Raw genomic sequence first — 19,013 nt, forward strand, 5'->3', positions numbered from 1 at the left:
GTAGCGATCATCAAACAGTTTGGTATGATATAATGGCTAAAGTGGAGAGCAGCCGCACGATACTTAAAGACCTAGATTTCAAACGTATGGACTTTAATAAAATGGGAGAGTACTAAACTAAACTAAAGCTTAACTTTATATACCGGGTCATCAATTTAACAAGCTCAACTCGGTTTACAGCAGTTAGATAGGACGAAGAAAAATTTACAATGATTAAATAAAAACTAGAGAACCTGAAGAAAGAGCTGTTAGGATGGTAGGATATAAGAGAAGTGGAAAGACAGCGGTCTAAGCTGAAAGGAGCGATAAAAATGGCTATGTGAAGAAAATAAATAAAAACGAGAAAAAGGAAGCCGATATGGTTCTCCAAACTAGTGGCAGAGAAAATAAAGGCGAAAGAGTTGGTGTTTGTGAAATATAAAAAAACCCAAGAAGAGGAGTACAGAAAGGACTACAGGGTGAAACTGAAAGAAGCCAAGAGAGAGATACATCTGGCGAAAGCACAGGCGGAAGAACAAATGGCTAAAAATATAAAAAAAGGGAGATAACATTTTTTTCAGAAATATTAGTGAAAGGAGGAAGATGAAAAATGGAATTGCTAAACTAAAAGATGCTGGGAAGCAATATGTGGAGAGTGATGAGGAAAAAGCAAACGTGCTAAACAAATACTTCTGTTCTGTGTTCATGGAAGAATATCCTGGAGAAAGACTGAGATTGTCTGGCATAGTAACATTAAAAAATTGAGTAGATTTTGCACCGTTCACAGAGGAGCGTGTTTATGAGCAACTTGAAAAACTGAAGGTGGACAAAGCGATGGGACCAGATGGGATCCATCGCAAGATATTGAGGGAGCTCAAAGAGGTTCTGGCGGGTCCTATTAAAGACTTGTTCTACAAATCTCTGGAGATGGGAGTGGTTCCTGGGGATTGGAGGACAGCGGATGTGGTCCCTATTCATAAAAGTGGTCACAGGGATGAAGCAGGAAACTACAGGCCAGTGAGCCTCACTTCAGTTGTTGGAAAATAATGGAAGTGTTGCTGAAAGAAAGGATAGTATACTTCCTTGAATCTAATGGATTACTGGATCCGACATGGCTTTACAAAAGGTAAATCGTGCCAAATGAACCTGACTGAATTTTTTGATTGGGTGACCAGAGAGCTGGATCGAGGACATATGCTAGATGTAATTTACTTAGATTTCAGCAAAGCCTTTGATACGGTTCCTCATAGGAGGCTCTTGAACAAACTTGAAGGGCTGAAGTAAGGACCCAAAGTGGTGAACTGGGTTAGAAACTGGCTGTTGGACAGACTCCAGAGGGTTGTGGTTAATGGAAGTCGCTCAGAGGAAGGAAAGGTGAGTAGTGGAGTCCCTCAGGGTTCGGTGCTGCGGCTGATCCTGTTCAATATGTTTGTGAGTGACATTGCTGAAGGGTTAGAAGGAAAAGTGTGCCTTTTTGCAGATGATTCCAAGATTTGTAACAGAGTAGACACCATGAACTTTATATCCTCCAATCATTAGATATGTAATCGAGGGAGTTACTTTGATGTAATTAGCATAAGAAACTCAATAAAAGGGTTCGGAGTTATCCTAAAGGGAGCGCCTCCATCCCAACTTTTAGACTGCGTGTGTGTGTTTACTGTGTTCATTTCCGCTGGTTGCTGTACATGAATTGGGATACGGTACTACTCAAAAGGGTCCAGAGAAGAGTGACTAAAATGGTTAAGGGGTTGGAGGACTTGCCATACAGCAAGAGATTAGAGAAACTGGGCCTCTTCTCCCTTGAAAAGAGGAGACTGAGAGGGGACATGATCAAAACATTCAAGATAATGAAGGGAATAGACTTAGAAGATAAAGACAGGTTGTTCACCCTCTCCAAGGTAGAGAGAATGAGAGGGCACTCTCTAAAATTAAAAGGGGATAGATTCCGTACAAACGTAAGGAAGTTCTTCTTCACCCAGAGAATGGTAGAATTCTGGAATGCTCTTCTGGAGGAAACATCCTCCAGGGATTCAAAACAAAGTTAGACAAGTTCCTGCTGAACCAGAACGTACGCAGGTAGGACTGGTCTCAGTTAGGGCACTGGTCTTTGACCTAAAGGCTGCCACAGGACTGAACTGCTGGGCACGATGGACCACTGGTCTGATCCAGCAGCGGCAATTCTTATGTTCTTATACCGGGACCTCTCACCCCAAGAGCAAACTTGAATCCAGCCACCACAGGACCTTCTTACATTTCCCCGCCACTGCCAGGTCACTGTGTTGTCACTTCCTTGTTCTGGAGCACAGCTGGCAGCTGCGGGAGGTGCGAGAAAGTCCTGCCATGGCTGCATTTGTTTACTACGGCTGCTGTTTGGGGAAAGGATGGGGCAGGATCCTGGCTACAATTGGGATGGAAGGGGGCAGCAGACTTCCCTCATTGCTGCTGCCTGACTCCCTGCAGAGTCAATGCAGTGGCTGGGGAGGAGGGAGGTGGGGGGTTGGGACAAATTTCCCCCTTTAAAACAACTTCTGGGGTTTCCCGGATGTCCTGCACAGTTTAGAAGGAACAGTGATATCAGGATGGTTTTTTTGTTCCTTTCTTTTCAACAGTGTACATAAATGATTGTGCAATAGCCATCAAACAGAACACAATAATAGCTGCAGAGAAAACCACTGTTAAGATCATAGGAACCCGCTTTGCCTTTGGGGGCTTTAGAGGGTCACTAGAAGCAGCGCTGGGGGAGAGAGACTGCTGCTCCTCCCCCCTCAGGACTTCCTCGTCCCGCCTCCAGGAACATTCTGACCAATGGGAAGCAGAAGGAGTTGAAACGCCTTCCTTTTCTCCCCTCCCTCCGCCAATCAGGGATAGAGGGCTAACCCTTGTACTACTCTCTCCGCCCCGGGGACCATTCTGACCAATCAACACTAAGAAATGCGTCTGTCAATCTGAAGCTCCGCCTGTCTTTTGTGACGTGTTCAAGCTGTGCCCAACAGACTTCCTGTCTCCGTTCCATCGTTTGCAGAGAAACCGGAAATCATCAGCTCCAGATCTCAGTTTCTGCCCTTTTCTCTCTCTCTCTCCTTCCAGCGCCGGAAGAGACAAATGGTTGGCCAGAGAAAGAGCCTCCAGTTGAGAAAAATGGCTGCAGGAGCTTCTGAGCAGGTGGGAGTCTGGCCCCAACGTCCTGCAGTTTTGTCATGTGGGAGCCCAAGAGCTGGGGCTGGAGACTGGCACAAGTGCCCTCAGCAGATGAATCCAGAGGGATAGCACACATGCTGGTGGGACAATTGAAGTTTATTGTGTCCCAATGCAGCTTGCACCTTATATTTGGGTTCTATACCTTTACCTGTAGCTTGAGAGGTGAGGGGTTCATACCAGATATTAGTTTGATTCTATAGAAGATGTTCATGAATAGGTAAGGCAATAAGTACCTTGGGTACCTCTAAATACTTTAATGCTTTTAGATATTTATTTCTAAGACCCGTTTTGTCTGAAACAGACAAGTTTAATTGCTTTGCTACCTTTTGTAAAAACGTTGGATATGAAGTATCCTCCGGTGGATCCTGGTTCTCCGGCATAGGTGGAGAAGGATCAGATAATGTATTTGGGGTGATCCTTTGGTCAGAAGAAGTTTGAGGAGGAGAATTTGATGTTGAAGTTGTGACTTGTTGTGGAGATAACCAATTGAGGAGGAATTAAGGGCACATTAGATTCCTGATTTAATTCTGGTTTAGAAAAATTATTAGGAATAGTTTGCGAATTTAAGGTGGCAGATTGCATGCCATAATGAGTTTCCAAAAACTGCCTCCATAATTCAGTAAAAACTGGATGAGGCTGAGGTGGTGACAACATTTTTGTCAGAATTTTAGAACTAGACTGCACAGGAGTAGATCCTATAGGATCTAACTGTACATTATTATAACCTGACAAATCAGGTGGAGATAAAGTATAGTGTGGAGGAGAAGCAGATAAGTGTTTCCTTTTACGGGTACACTTCCTTGGTGAAGAGACATAGACGCAGATTCAGATTGCAGAGTAACACAGCTAAGGCTATCTGCAGAAGAACTGCTTCAATAATGTTTGTAAGGTCCCTCTCCTTGATGAAGTCGACGATCCCTTGGTGATTGACATTTGTTCTCATCCAATGAGGAATGAGAAACCCGATGACGTCTGTATCCTTTGGATGATCGACGTGTAGGGCAATCCTGTGATGAATAGGGGTGGTGCCGGTGTCCATGATGCCGATGGCCCTCCTTATGATGATGTCAAGGCTCCTTCGATCGACGTCTATGCCTTGATACCTCCCCTGAATGTCGGGAGTGCTGCTCCAAATGATGCCGATGCTGGCGTCGGTAATTACTGCTGCAGGCATCCGATTCCTGTCGGCGTCTATATTCGGAGACTTCAGCCGACGTCCTTGTGGTTCGCGATGTCCGTGGATCAGCTGATGTTCGTGCAGGTCTCGAAACTGAGGTCAGATTGCGGTGATTATTATTTTCAATCTCACCTTCATTTGGATCAGCCTGAGAGCGTTTTTGTGCAGTTAGAGGCAGAGAAGTACTCGGTAGAGCAGAAACAGGTTCTTGTGAAAGAAGTTTCCACTTGTTTTCTCTTGCCTTATGTGCTGTCTTGGTTAATGCAGCACATTGTAGACATGAGTCTGAATCGTGCTGCGATCCCAGACATTTTAGGCATAGTAGATGAGGGTCTGTGATAGACGTTCTTGGCGAACAAGATGAGCAAGATTTAAAGCCAGGTTTTTTCTCCATGTTGTAGGTCAAATCTAACTAAAAACGACTGACTAGCTAAATAAAATAACAAATGTGACAAGGGCACGTTTGGCTAACTGTTCGCTGCGGCGGTTAGAGTGTTCTGTTACTATTGACTGCAGGTGGGTAGGGAACTAGTGCATGAGCTCAGAACTTTAAGTTCATTCTGAGCTCTTTGATAAGGGCCGCTAGGCAACGTCAGCTGTGACGTCACCCCACATGTTGTTATCCTGCTTGTCCATGGAGAAACCGGAAATCATCAGCTCCAGATCTCAGTTTCTGCCCTTTTTTCCCTTCCTCCAGCGCCGGAAGAGACAAATGGTTGGCCAGAGAAAGAGCCTCCAGTTGAGGGAAATGGCTGCAGGAGCTTCTGAGCAGGTGGGAATCTGCCCCCAACGTCCTGCAGTTTTGTCATGTGGGAGCCCAAGAGCTGGGGCTGGAGACTGGCACAAGCGCCCTCAGCAGATGAATCCAGTGGGATAGCACACATCTACCAGCAGGTGGAGCTAGAGAACTGACTGACGGGGTATATCTTGGATGGAGTCCCTCTTGCTAGCCAGTATGCTCTATCTCCAGCAGGTTGGATGGTTGCTGTTCCCATAGTTCCTGGATCTCTGAGGCTCCTGTGTGGAAGGCTGTTGCTTCTGCTGCTTCGGCTCCGGTTGAGCTTAGGGGTGTCAACAGGTTTCAGTTCCAACTTTGGGGGCAACACATGGGCCCTTCCAGGACCCTTCCCCACCCTCACCGCCCGTGAAAACAGTTTCCTGGTCCAGAGGGCTTCTTTCCCATAAGAAACCCCCCCCCAAAAAAAAAAAAAAAAAACCCTGCCGTTTGGCTTTGGACCAGGTTTGCTGGTACAGCGTTGGGGCTTTGTGCTGGAGTGGGCCATTGGGACAGGAGCACATGAGTACCCTTGTATTTCCTTGCCGGGAGGGGGAAGACATGGCAGCAGAGGCTGTGAAGCGTTGTTCGCGGTGCGGAATGCACCACTCTGTTTCAAGGCTGTGTTCGGCCAGCTGCGTGGAAGACACTGTAGCAACTGTTTTTGCACTGGAAGGTGCGCCTCCTCCCCGCGCCAGAGACGCGCTCAGGAAGAAGAAGGCAGAACCAGATTTGGCCTTGGCTTTGGAGGTGCGGCTGAGCATATCAGCTGCGGCAGCAGAGGACGTGCTACCGCCGGGAGCGGCGGCACCGGAAGGATTTGTGGCCTTCGGTTCCCTCTCATTGGAGTTCGTGCCTCTGCTGCACAAGGTGTTTTCGCAGCAGAAGACAAGCCCGGACGGAGGGAGGGGGCTCTGTGAGGGTGGCCTAGCCCAGGGGGTGGCTTTTCAGCCAAAATTGGGTCTCAAAAGGGCCAAGAGGCAAAGGGTGCCCGAGGCTTTGGCCTACCCAGAGAACCCTCTACGTCTGTTCAGTTCCGGGGGAGTAGTGGAGGAGGCCAGGGTGCAGGACATGAGTGTAGAAGAGGCTGGTAGGGATGATCCCGCAGCGCTATGCCTGTTCCATAGGGAGGAAGTGGCGGCCTTCATGTCTAAAACTATGGACTGTCTGCACATTTCCCTGCCGGATACAGGGGGGGGGGGGCGGTATTCAATCCCCTTATGGCAGGCACTAAGACTTTTCCTGTGCATGAGGCCATGCAGGAGTTGATTTCTGAGCAATGGACTACGCCTGATCCTGGCCTCAAGGTGGCACTGTTTATGCATTCATTGTATCCAGTGACGCTTGAAGAGCAGGATAGGTTTAAGCTTCCTAAGTAGCGGCAGTTACTAGGAAGACTACTCTGCTTACTGATGGAGGTGTTATTCTGAAAGACCCTCAAGATAGGAAGATAGAGTCTTCTTTAAGGTCTTCATTTGATGTGGCAGCCCTGACTCTACAGGCAGCGATCTGCAGTTCTTATGCAGCACGTGCCTGTCTTCAGTGGATCCAGTTATTTACTGGTAGAGGCCAGTGGGGCTCTTGCCCCCAGATTTTCCGGATGTGGAGTCCAGGCTGGCGTATCTGGCGGATCCCTCATACGATATGATTAGAGCTTCAGCTAAGCAGATGGCTCTGGCAGTAGTTTCTACGCGGCACCTATGGCTAAGGCATTGGGCAGCGGACGCCACCTCCAAATTGCGCCTGGTGCGTCTTCCCTTTAGGGGCAGGTCGCTGTTTGGGAAGGATTTGGATAAATTGGTGAAGGATTTTGGAGACGCTTAAGTCTCAAAAGATGCCAGAGGATAGGTCTAGAGGGGCACCTAGGTCTCCCTCATCTAGGCCACGTTTTTAGGATACCAGGAGGTATCGCCCGGGGAAATCGGCATATAGGGCCTCCTATTTGGCAGCTTATAGTGCCAGGTCCAGGATTACGCAGCAGCGACCTTCTCTCCCTGCCAAATCTTTGGCCTTGAGGGTGGATCCTCCTCAGTCCTCACGCCCTTCACAATGATGGGGTTTTGGCTCCTTCCGCCAAGTGAATGAGGGGGTGTATGGCCTCATTGCTGGTGGAATGGGCCAAGCTTCCATAAGGCTCGGAGGTCTTCTGTGTAGAGAGCAAAGGTCACGGTTGAGATTGCTTTTTTCCAGGCGCAGATTTTTTCTGGGCATCTCTGTGGTGAGCCTTAGGGCTATTAGTTCTGGTTCCTTACAGTCGGAAGGGCCCTGGGCTCCCTTCCAGGGTGTTGTGGGCCCACCAGGGGGTCCTTTGGTTCCCTAGGAGATGGGTACTCCAGTGGTGGGTCCTTGCATTCCCTTGCGGCAAGTTCTCCGGCTCCTCCACAGGTTCAGGGAGCAAGCTCGGGCAGTGGGATAGGCCCTCGGTTCTCCCAGGGCCTCATGGTTTCTGTGGAGAGGGTTTCATCTCCGGATGGTGAGAGGGTGAGTATAGCTTCATCCAGCTCCCGGCTCCGGTGGGTGTTTGAAGCTTGATGCATTCAATTAAGGTTTCCTCCTTTTCAGACTTCCCTCTCTCAGATTCTTTCCTTCCTGCAAGAAGGGGTTGTTAAAGGGTTAGCCTGCAATTCCATTCGAGTACAGGTAGTGGTTATTGCCTGTTATAAAGGGAAGGTGTCTGGTTTATCCTTAGGGTCTCACCCTGATGTGGTAAGGTTCCTTAAGGGGGTTAACCGTATTCAGCCCCCTGTCCGGATTGGAGTCTGAGGGTGGTCCTTAAAAGTTTGCAAGGGGCGCCTTTCGAGCCTTTGGATACCACCACACTCAAAGATGTTACCTTAAAGGTGATTTTTCTGGTGGCCCTGGGTTCGGCCAGGCGGGTTTCTGAGTTGCAGGCTTTATCCTGCAGGAATCGTTCTTACGTTTTTCAGAGGCTGGAGTTTCAATTCGGACGGTTCCTTCCTTTCTTCCAAAGGTGATGTCTCCTTTTCATGTCAATCAGGTCCTCTTTCTACCATCCTTCAGAAAAGAGGATTGGGGGGTCGAGGTTTCCTGCCTTGCATTTGCTCGATGTAAGGAGAATGGTCTTGCACTATCTTCAAGTTACTAATGACTTTCGACGTCCGGATCACCTCTTTGTCCTCTTTTCAGGTACTAGAAAGGGCTTGGTGGCTTCTAAGGCCTCGGTGGATCTGAGAGGCTATTTCTTTTGCTTATTTGTAAGTAGGTGCCAGTGGCTCTGCATGCTCATTCGATAAGAGCGATGGCTACGTCTTGGGCGGAGTCCAGGAGCTTTTCCCTGGAAGAGATTTGTAGGGCAGCCACTTGGTCGTTGTCCAACACATTCTCTAGGCATTACCGCTTGGATGTGGCTGAGTGCGCGGAGGTGTCCTTAGGTGCTTTGGTGCTCGCAGAGGCGGCATGTTCGCGTCGCCTGAGTTGAGATTACTTTGCTACATCCCACTAGTCTCTGGATTCATCTGCTGATGGCGCTAAGGAATGAAACATTATATCCTACCTGTTAATTTTCTTTCCTTTAGATGCAGCAGATAAATTCAGAGCCCCACCCGATAGGTATTGTTCATGGATTTTTTTCTCGCAGGTGCTTTCTCATGGTTGGGGGGGTCAGAATTATTTTACATATGGGTTGCAAACTATATTGTTCGGATGCTTGGACTTTAATAATAATAATAATTTTATTTCTTATATACCGCTAAAAGTTCGAAGCGGTTTACAGTGAAAGTCGTGTCTGGAGAGAGTACAGTGTTAACAATAGGATACAGGATAATACAAAGTGAGTAGGTACTGGGGTGTTTACAATAAGGTACAAGATATTAACAAGAGAACAGTTATAGGATGTTTACAATAAGATTCAGGATAATGCAAAGTGAGCAGGTATTTACAATAAGGTACAAGATAATAACAAGAGAACAGTTACAGGATGTTTACAATAGGTACCGGATGTTATACTAAGTTTTAGGATGATACAATATGAACAGTTACAAGAGATAAATGCTGTTTACTGCTAGATATCTATAATGTGCATAAGAGAGGTGTACAGCATTAAGCTTTGGGGGAAGGGAAAAGGGAGGGGGAGGACTTTCGAGGAGGATTATAACTGGTAGGGGGGGAGAGTTTAGGTGGTGTTGAAGAGATGGGTCTTCAGAGATTTTCTGAAGTCAGCGTATGATGTGGCTTCGGGTATTGGTTTTGCTAGCCATGTGTTCAGTTGGGCTGCCTGGAAAGAAAGCATTCTGTTTAGGTACTTCTTGTAGTGACATGTTTTCAGGGATGGGTAAGTAAAGAGATTTGTTCTGCGGGAGGTCTTTTTTGGGCAGTAGGCGAGGAATTGGGAAGCTAGGTAAGTTGGTAGCATCCCGAAGATCGCTTTGAAGCTGATGCAGGCAAACTTGAAAAGTATTCTGGATTCTACTGGTAACCAGTGGAGTAATTGGAGATATGGAGAGATATGTTCCCATTTCTTGAGTCCGAAGATGAGACGGACGGCAGTGTTTTGGATTAATCTTAGTTTGTGGAGGGACTTTTTGTATGCTCCCAAAAATATGAAGTTGCAGTAGTCCAGAGTACTCAAGATAGAGGCTTGTACTAGTAGACGAAAGGATGATTCGTCGAAGAATTTTTTGATGGTGCGAAGTTTCCAAAGGGTAGAGATACATTTTTTGAACATTAGATCCGTGTGTTTTTCTAGGGTTAGGTGTCTGTCGAGGGTAACCCCTAGTATTTTAATAGATTGATCAATTTTGTAGTCTTTGCCATTCACGTGAATCTTGTTGTCTTTTATCTGCTCGTTGCGAGAGGCTAGGAAAAATTTGGTTTTTTCTGTGTTCAGTTTGAGTTTGTAGGCCTTCATCCAAAGTTCTATTTGGTTTAGGATATTGGATAGGTGAGTGATGAAATTCGGCAAAATATCGGATAATGGAAGTACGACGGTGATATCGTCAGCGTAAATGTGGAAGGTGAGGTTTAAGCTCTGTAATAGGTGTCCCAATGAGATGAGGTAGATATTGAAGAGGGTCGGTGAGAGCGGGGAGCCTTGGGGGAGTCCACAGTTATTGTTCCAGCTGAAGGAGAGATTATCATCTTTGAGTACTTGATAAGACCTGAATTCGAGAAATCTCCGGAACCAGGTAAGGGTGTTTCCTGAGATGCCTATTGACTCCAAACAGTTCAGCATGATGGAGTGGTCAACTAGGTCAAAGGCGCTGCTTAGATCCAGTTGGAGGATCAGAGCATTGGAGCCTTGACTGAGAAGGGAGTGTAGGAAGTTTAGAAGGGAGGCCATTATAGTTTCGGTGCTGGAGCCGGGTCTGAAACCAGATTGGTTGGTATGTAGTAAGTTGAATTTGTCTAAGTAGTTGTTTAGGTCAGCATTTACTAGGCCTTCCATTAATTTGGCAGCCAGAGGGATATTTGCGACGGGTCTGTAGTTTGAGATGTTGTTGGTTGTTTCTTTTTTGTTCTTTTTTATAGGGATAATAATAATTTGGCCCAGGTCTTCTGGGAATTTCCCAACGGATAATTGTAGATTGATCCAGATTAGAAGGTTGGTTTTGAAGCTAATGGGGGCAGATTTCATCATGTTAGGGGGGCAGGGGTCTAATTAGCAGTAAGATTTTGTATATTTATTGTAGTACTTGATGAACGTTAGCCAGTCAGTTTCCTTGAAGTTGGACCAGCTCATGTCGGCTTTAGAAGAGGAGTCAGGGTCCTGGAGGATGGTGTAGTTCCAGTGGGAGTCTTGTGTGTTTGGGAGGGCAAGTCTTGATTTAGATATTTTTGAGTTGAAGAAATCGGCCATGCTGTGTGCTGTGATCGTGGAATCTTCTACTGGGTTTGTGTAGGGGTGGGTGTCAAACAGGTCGTTGACTAGTTTGAATAGTTTGCTACTGTTTAAGGAGGTGTTGCCTATAATGTTGGCGTAGAAGGTTTTTTTCTTTTTAGAGATGGTGTTTTTGTAGTTAGCTAGCTTTTGGCGCCAGGCGTCTCTGAATTCTGGTGTTCCTAACTTTGTCCACTTCCTTTCTAATCTTCTTAATTCTCTCTTTATCCCAAGGAGCTCTGAGTCAAACCAACCCGATAGGTTTCTAGGTCTGAACCTTCTTTTCTTCAGTGGGGCCATTTCGTTTAGGATTTGGGTGCTGGTGGAGATCCAGGAGTTCATGAAGAGGTTGGGATCCTCATCATGGTTGTGGATAATGTCATAGTGAGACCAGAATTCTACGGGGTTGAGTTTGCCTCTGCTAGTTTTAAATAGAGTGGGTTTGTGTTTAGCTTTCCTCGTGGTTGATGTCTGTTGCCATTCCAACTCGAAGTTGCATATTTTGTGGTCAGACCAAAGTGAGTCTGACTAGGTTTCTGATATCAATCGGTAGGGTTTGTTGAATGTGAATTGGTCAGTGATACAAGTTGGTGGCCTTTTGTGTGAGTTGATATTGGGGGGGAGTGAGGGAAGCTTAGGGAGGTTAGAAAGGACCAGCATTCGGTGGATTCAGGTAGATCTGGATTCTCTCAATGTAGGTTAAGGTCACCGCATAAGAGGTTGTAAGGGCCCGAAAGTGATACTGGCTGGCAAGAGGGACTTCATCTAAAATATACACCTGCGAATCAGTTCTCTATCTCCACCTGCTGGTAGATGTGTGCTATCCAACTAGTCTCTGGATTCATCTGCTGGGTCTAAAGGAAAGAAAATTAACTGGTGGGACATAATTTTTCATTTGGTGTCACTGCTGTCTACTTGCTTTACACAAAAACCTACTTAGCCGCTGACATTTCACCCCATTGTGGTTCTAAAGTGTAGACATCCAGCAAACTTTTGCCTGCCATTCAGAAGATTGTGAGTGTGTTTCTTGTTTGTGTTTCAGATGCGGCTGAGGTTTGAGGATATCTCTGTCTCTTTCTCTCAAGAGGAGTGGGCTTATTTAGATGAAGAGCAGAAGGAACTTTACAGGGAGGTGATGATGGACAATTATCAGACCCTCATCTCACTGGGTAAGAGATAAGTTTACAATTTTTTTTATCAGTATTGAGACATCATCATAAAGGTGAAAAACTAATGGAGAAAGATGAAAAAAAATCACATAACAAAATATATTAAAAATAAGGTTTTGCACAAACACCATTACACTCAGTTGATCACATCAGTGATACTATAGACAGCAATTTGCATCTTCAATCACAGGTAAAACATATTCCCTTTATTCTTTAAAGTTGTTAAATATTGTGACCAGCCAGGTATACTCCCTGCCCAGGTCCCAGTTAGGACAAAAGAAAATGGAGGAGAAAAGAAACCCCGGGGAGGAATTGGGAAGGGACAGGTAGTTTCTGAGCTTGATAATTATATTGACCACCGGGGGAGCTCAAGAGGCCCTTGGAACACTGCCAGGGCTGACACTGCAGGGCGTCGCCCCAAGATATTTAAACCTGGTGTAGAGAACAGGAGAGGAGGCCAGCTAGGGAGAAGCTTTAAGCCCTTTCTCCCTAGAGAGCCCAGGGAGCCAAGCAGGTGCAACAAGCCTATTCCTATGGAGGTGATAGAGGCTGGCCAGGCTGAGGAATTAAATATTCCAGAAGAACAGGACATGGAATTGGAAGAAAGCCGGACAGAGTTTGCTCCTGTGATTGTTGAGCCTATGCAGGTGAACTTGACTTCCACCTTCAAACAGTGAGTGTTGTTTGTGCTTATGAACTGTTTGAGAGACTATTTTTTTGGATACAAGCTAAGGAGTGATTGTATTTTGGGGAGAGGTTTTGCATACATCCTGGGTGGGAATTTTTGAAAGTCTATTTAAGGACTTTGTTTTGGCAAAACCTAGCACTCTCCTGACCTGGCAGTGAATGGAACTGGCCAGAGGCTTGTGAGGACTTTTAAGGCACTTGTGCTGAATGTATGCTATGAACTATTCTTGATTTGGGTTTTGAAACTGCCTGCTTGGGAGCAGACAACCCTAGGACTGGGAGGGAACAATCAAACCCTCCCCACAATATGTTAAAGGAAAATGTCATCTTATGCTTAAAATTGTAAATAATGAAAATACCTTCAAACCTAATTTTATTTTTATTCACATATAATCAAAATAAAGGTTAGATGGAAGGGACGCCCTGGATGGGGACTACGCTATGTTATGCTGTGTGCTAATGGTGTCTTATATACCGCTGTATCTCCTGCTGGATTCAGAGCGGTTTACAGACAAATGGTTATATATATCACTGATTTCTATATGTGGGCAAAATGTTTTGCAAGAAAATGCGCATCTATGGACTTGTGACCTGAGCATGGGCATTGGACGCCAGCGCACTTATAAAGCTGCAGTTACCAATTACGCTGCTAGCTTTCACTCAAGGTGTGAAAAATAACAAAAATATGGAAAATGACGCTAACGCAAGATTTTACCAAACATAGAAATAGACGGCAGATAAGGGCCAAGGCCCATCTAGTCTGCCCACCCTAATGTCCCTCCCCTACCTTCGCCCTGTGAATAGATCCCATGTGACGATTCCATTTGGCCTTAAAATCAGGCACGCTGCTGGCCTCGATCACATGCAGTGGAAGACTATTCCAGCGATCAATTATTTTATTATTTTTATTTTTTGATTATGAAACCAAAAGAATAAAGAATAGTTGCGTTAGCGGGAGGTCGTTATAGTTGCCAAAATGCTGGCCTTCTGATAACGAACTCAACTCGATACTTCGAAGCTCCCTATTATATACCTTAAGTCCAGTGTGACATCATTGGCTGTGTGGACCAATCAAAACTAACAGAGGTGGTGTTTAAAGTTAGACAAAGAAAATTCCTAACATAGTAACATAGTAGATGACGGCAGATAAAGACCCGAATGGTCCATCCAGTCTGCCCAACCTGATTCAATTTAAAAATTTTTTTTTTTTTTTTCTTCTTAGCTATTTCTGGGCGAGAATCCAAAGCTTTACCCGGTACTGTGCTTGGGTTCCAACTGCCGAAATCTCTGTTAAGACTTACTCCAGCCCATCTACACCCTCCCAGCCATTGAAGCCCTCCCCTGCCCATCCTCTACCAAACGGCCATACACAGACACAGACCGTGCAAGTCTGCCCAGTAACTGGCCTAGTTCAATATTTAATATTATTTTCTGATTCTAAATCTTCTGTGTTCATCTCACGCTTCTTTGAACTCAGTCACAGTTTTACTCTCCACCACCTCTCTCGGGAGCGCATTCCAGGCATCCACTACCCTCTCCGTAAAGTAGAATTTCCTAACATTGCCCCTGAATCTACCACCCCTCAACCTCAAATTATGTCCTCTGGTTTTACCATTTTCCTTTCTCTGGAAAAGATTTTGTTCTACGTTAATACCCTTTAAGTATTTGAACGTCTGAATCATATCTCCCCTGTCTCTCCTTTCCTCTAGGGTATACATATTCAGGGCTTCCAGTCTCTCCTCATATGTCTTCTGGTGCAAGCCTCCTATCATTTTCGTCCCCCTCCTCTGGACCGCCTCAAGTCTTCTTACGTCTTTCGCCAGATACGGTCTCCAAAACTGAACACAATACTCCAAGTGGGGCCTCACCAATGACCTGTACAGGGGCATCAACACCTTCTTTCTTCTACTGACTACGCCTCTCTTTATACAGCCCAGAATCCTTCTGGCAGCAGCCACTGCCTTGTCACACTGTTTTTTCGCCTTTAGATCTTCGGACACTATCACCCCAAGGTCCCTCTCCCCGTCCGTGCATATCAGCTTCTCTCCTCCCAGCATATACGGTTCCTTCCTATTATTAATCCCCAAATGCATTACTCCGCATTTCTTTGCATTGAATTTTAGTTGCCAGGCATTAGACCATTCCTCTAACTTTTGCAGATCCTTTTTCATATTTTCCACTCCCTCTTCGGTGTCTACTCTGTTACAAATCTTGGTATCATCTGCAAAAAGGCACACTTTTCCTTCTAACCCTTCAGCAATGTCACTTACATACATATTGAACAGGATTGGCCCCAGCACCGAACCCTGAGGGACTCCACTAGTCACCTTTCCTTCCTTCGAGCGACTTCCATTAACCACCACCCTCTGGCGTCTGTCCGACAGCCAGTTTCTGACCCAGTTCACCACTTTGGGTCCTAACTTCAGCCCTTCAAGTTTGTTCAACAGCCTCCTATGAGGAACTGTATCAAAGGCTTTGCTGAAATCCAAATAAATTACATCTAGCATATGTCCTCGATCCAGCTCTCTGGTCACCCAATCAAAAAATTCATTCAGGTTCGTTTGGCACGATTTACCTTTTGTAAAGCCATGTTGCCTCGGATCCTGTAACCCATTAGATTCAAGGAAATACACTATCCTTTCTTTCAGCAACACTTCCATTATTTTTCCAACAACTGAAGTGAGGCTCACCGGCCTGTAGTTTCCTGCTTCATCCCTGTGACCACTTTTATGAATAGGGACCACATCCGCTCTCCTCCAATCCCCAGGAATCACTCCCGTCTCCAGAGATTTGTTGAACAAGTCTTTAATAGGACTCGCCAGAACCTCTCTGAGTTCCCTTAGTATCCTGGGATGGATCCCGTCTGGTCCCATCGCTTTGTCCACCTTCAGTTTTTCAAGTTGCTCATAAACACCCTCCTCCGTGAACGGTGCAGAATCTACTCCATTTTCTCGTGTAATTTTGCCGGACAATCTCGGTCCTTCTCCAGGATTTTCTTCTGTGAACACAGAACAGAAGTATTTGTTTAGCACATTTGCTTTCTCCTCATCACTCTCCACATATTTGTTCCCAGCATCTTTTAGCCTAGCAATTCCATTTTTTATCTTCCTCCTTTCACTAATATATCTGAAAAAATTTTTATCTCCCTTTTTTACATTTTTAGCCATTTGTTCTTCCGCCTGTGCCTTCGCCAAACGTATCTCTCTCTTGGCTTCTTTCAGTTTCACCCTGTAGTCCTTTCTGCTCTCCTCTTCTTGGGTTTTTTTATATTTCATGAACGCCAACTCTTTCGCCTTTATTTTCTCAGCCACTAGGTTGGAGAACCATATCGGCTTCCTTTTTCTTTTGTTTTTATTGATTTTCTTCACATAAAGGTCCGTAGCCATTTTTATCGCTCCTTTCAGCTTAGACCACTGTCTTTCCACTTCTCTTATGTCCTCCCATCCTAACAGCTCTTTCTTCAGGTACTTTCCCATTGCATTAAAGTCCGTACGTTTGAAATCTAGGACTTTAAGTATCGTGCGGCCGCTCTCCACTTTAGCCGTTATATCAAACCAAACCGTTTGATGATCGCTACTACCCAGGTGAGCACCCACTCGAACATTAGAGATACTCTCTCCATTTGTGAGGACCAGATCCAATATCGCTTTTTCCCTTGTGGGTTCCGTCACCATTTGTCTGAGCAGAGCCTCTTGAAAGGCATCCACAATCTCCCTACTTCTTTCCGATTCCGCAGACGGAACATTCCAGTCCGCATCCGGCAGGTTGAAATCTCCCAACAGCAGAACCTCCTCTTTCCTTCCAAACTTTTGGATATCCACAATCAGATCCTTATCAATTTGCTGCGATTGAGTCGGAGGTCTGTAGACTACACCCACGTAGATAGAAGTTCCATCTTCTCTTTTCAGAGCAATCCATATCGCTTCTTCCTCTCCCCAGGTCCCTTGCATTTCGGTCGCTTGGATATTGATCTTTACATAGAGAGCTACTCCTCCACCTTTATGACCATCTCTGTCCTTCCTAAAAAGATTATATCCCGGTATGTTTGCATCCCATCCATGTGATTCACTGAACCATGTCTCTGTGATAGCAACAATATCTAGATCTGCCTCTAATATCAGGGCTTGCAGATCATGAACTTTGTTGCTTAGACTGCGAGCATTTGTGGTCATCGCTTTCCAGCTATTTTTCAGCGATAATCTCCTTTTTCGTATGGATTTTTGTGTCGTTTCACTTTCCGTTGCAGTACTAAGAAATGAGTTGCTGATATTGCTTATGTTGCAGTCTTTACTACTATCACATCTTTTCTTTTGCCGGGGATGGTCTCTATAATTGTCCTTCGTACATACACCACCCCCACCTTCTAGTTTAAATGCCTAGAAAAATATTGTCTAAATTTCTCTGCAAGGTTTCTTTTTCCTGCTGTAGTAATATGTAGCCCATCAGTGCAATATAGCTTCTTGTCCTTCCATGTATTTCCCCATCCTCCTATGTACCTGAAGCCTTCTTGATGACACCAGGCTCTGAGCCATCTATTAAAGTCCTCTGTGTTTTTCACTCTTTGCTCTCCCTTTCCATATGCAGGCAGTATTTCAGAAAAAGCTAAAGTCTTTACAAAAGGTTTCACGCCCTCACCAAGCTCCCGAAAAGCTTTCTGTGCTGCAAGTGTGGAGTTGTTGGCCAGGTCATTTGTTCCCAGATGGATAACAACATCAGTGTTAAAATCCTTAGTTTCTTCCTTAATTATAGTCAGTATTTGCCTGGAACTCCTGGTAGCTGAGGATCCTGGAAGACATTTCACTATTTTGGTCTCCTCACCTTGTGTTCCAAGGTTAATGCCTCTGATGATGGAATCCCCCAACAGTAATAGTTTTCTGTTTTTGGCTTTTTTATTTGTACTTAGGGTGCTCTTGTTCTCTTGAGTTTCCTTCATTGGTTCCAGTCCCACCTCCCTTCTGTTTTCCTGAGTATCGCAGTGCACCAGTGGAGCGAAGGAATTCTGTAGAGGTAATATTAGTGAAGGTGGATGTTTCTGTGTTACATGTCGCAGTCTTCCTGAGCCTACTGTGACCCATTTATTCCTGGGCTGTTTTATTCTTTGAGGTAGAGGTGGTAAGTTGGTATGATTTTGTGGAGTGATGGAAGCTGCTTTAATTGTATTCAATTCCTGTTTAAGTTTGCAGAGCTCCTCCTTAATACTGGCAAGTTGAAGACAGATGGGGCAAGCCTTAAGCCTCCAAATAGTATGTCTTGGAATTAAAGCACCACAGTGATTGCATAGAATAAAGGTCATCTTGATTGGTTGTGAAGTGACTTGATTTGAGTAGTCCTGATTATATGGGTCTCTATATATGAATAGTGGTCCCTGGGGTTGGTGGGACTATAAGTAAGACTACTAGTAAGGCAGAAATATAGGCTCTATACCACCTAAAACACAGTATTTTAAACAAAACTGCAGGAAGAGGAAATAAGATTTAACAGAGGAAAGAGAAGGATTTTTTTGTGCTTTTTTATATTTTTTTTTAGTAAGAAACAGGGAGGAGAAGAGAAATTAAGCAGATATAATGCTGAAAACCAGTGAAAAGAGCAGAATATGAAATGGTGAGTAACTTAGCTTTTAGAAGTTCACAGGGCAGCCTTGTTTCAACAATGTCCCAAAGATAATGCAATTAACCTTAGAAGTAAAACAGAGCCCCTCCCTTCTCCACCTAATCAAACACAATGGCTAAAAACTAGTGAGTCAGAAATATAGGCTCTATACCACCTAAAACACAGTATTTTAAACAAAACTGCAGGTTCTATCAGTGCTACCCTAAAACACAGGATTTATAACAGATTTTCCCTACTTTAGTCACCCTCTATATGTTTAAAAGTTTCAGAAATCATATTTGTTCACATTCCTTTCTGAATATACATTAACATTTTATAACATATCCAATATGCCCTATTAAGAGGATCTGCATTTGTTAAAAGGGTGCTGAGATATTCTCAGCCTCCCTCTCAGCCTTAGAGAAAAAGGAGAAGGCAGTCAAGGAGAAGGAGGGGCTATTTCCCCCTCTCCCTAAGCTGACAGCTTCATGTTACACCTACACAGTCCTGAGCATGGGCCTCTCCTATGTTTGAGGCTAGAACAGCAGCCTCTGACTAATTATTTCCAGATGTGCTCAGGATTTTTTATATAAAACATTTCAC

General features: G+C 45.0%; 1 protein-coding gene across 2 annotated transcripts in view; it reads left to right on the forward strand.

Moving 5' to 3' along the window:
• Window positions 1–2,987: 2,987 nt before the first annotated feature.
• Window positions 2,988–19,013, forward strand: part of LOC117354559 (oocyte zinc finger protein XlCOF6-like) — a 37,534-nt gene continuing 21,508 nt past the window's right edge. For both annotated transcript variants that reach the window (XM_033932296.1, XM_033932298.1), the window contains exons 1-2: window positions 2,988–3,141; window positions 12,008–12,134. In XM_033932296.1, coding sequence (XP_033788187.1) covers window positions 3,082–3,141; window positions 12,008–12,134 — 187 coding nt within the window. In that variant the 5' untranslated portion in view covers window positions 2,988–3,081. The remainder of the gene's footprint in view (window positions 3,142–12,007; window positions 12,135–19,013) is intronic.

Source organism: Geotrypetes seraphini, chromosome 2 (genome assembly GCF_902459505.1).
Source record: "Geotrypetes seraphini chromosome 2, aGeoSer1.1, whole genome shotgun sequence".
NCBI classification, from domain to species: domain Eukaryota; kingdom Metazoa; phylum Chordata; class Amphibia; order Gymnophiona; family Dermophiidae; genus Geotrypetes; species Geotrypetes seraphini.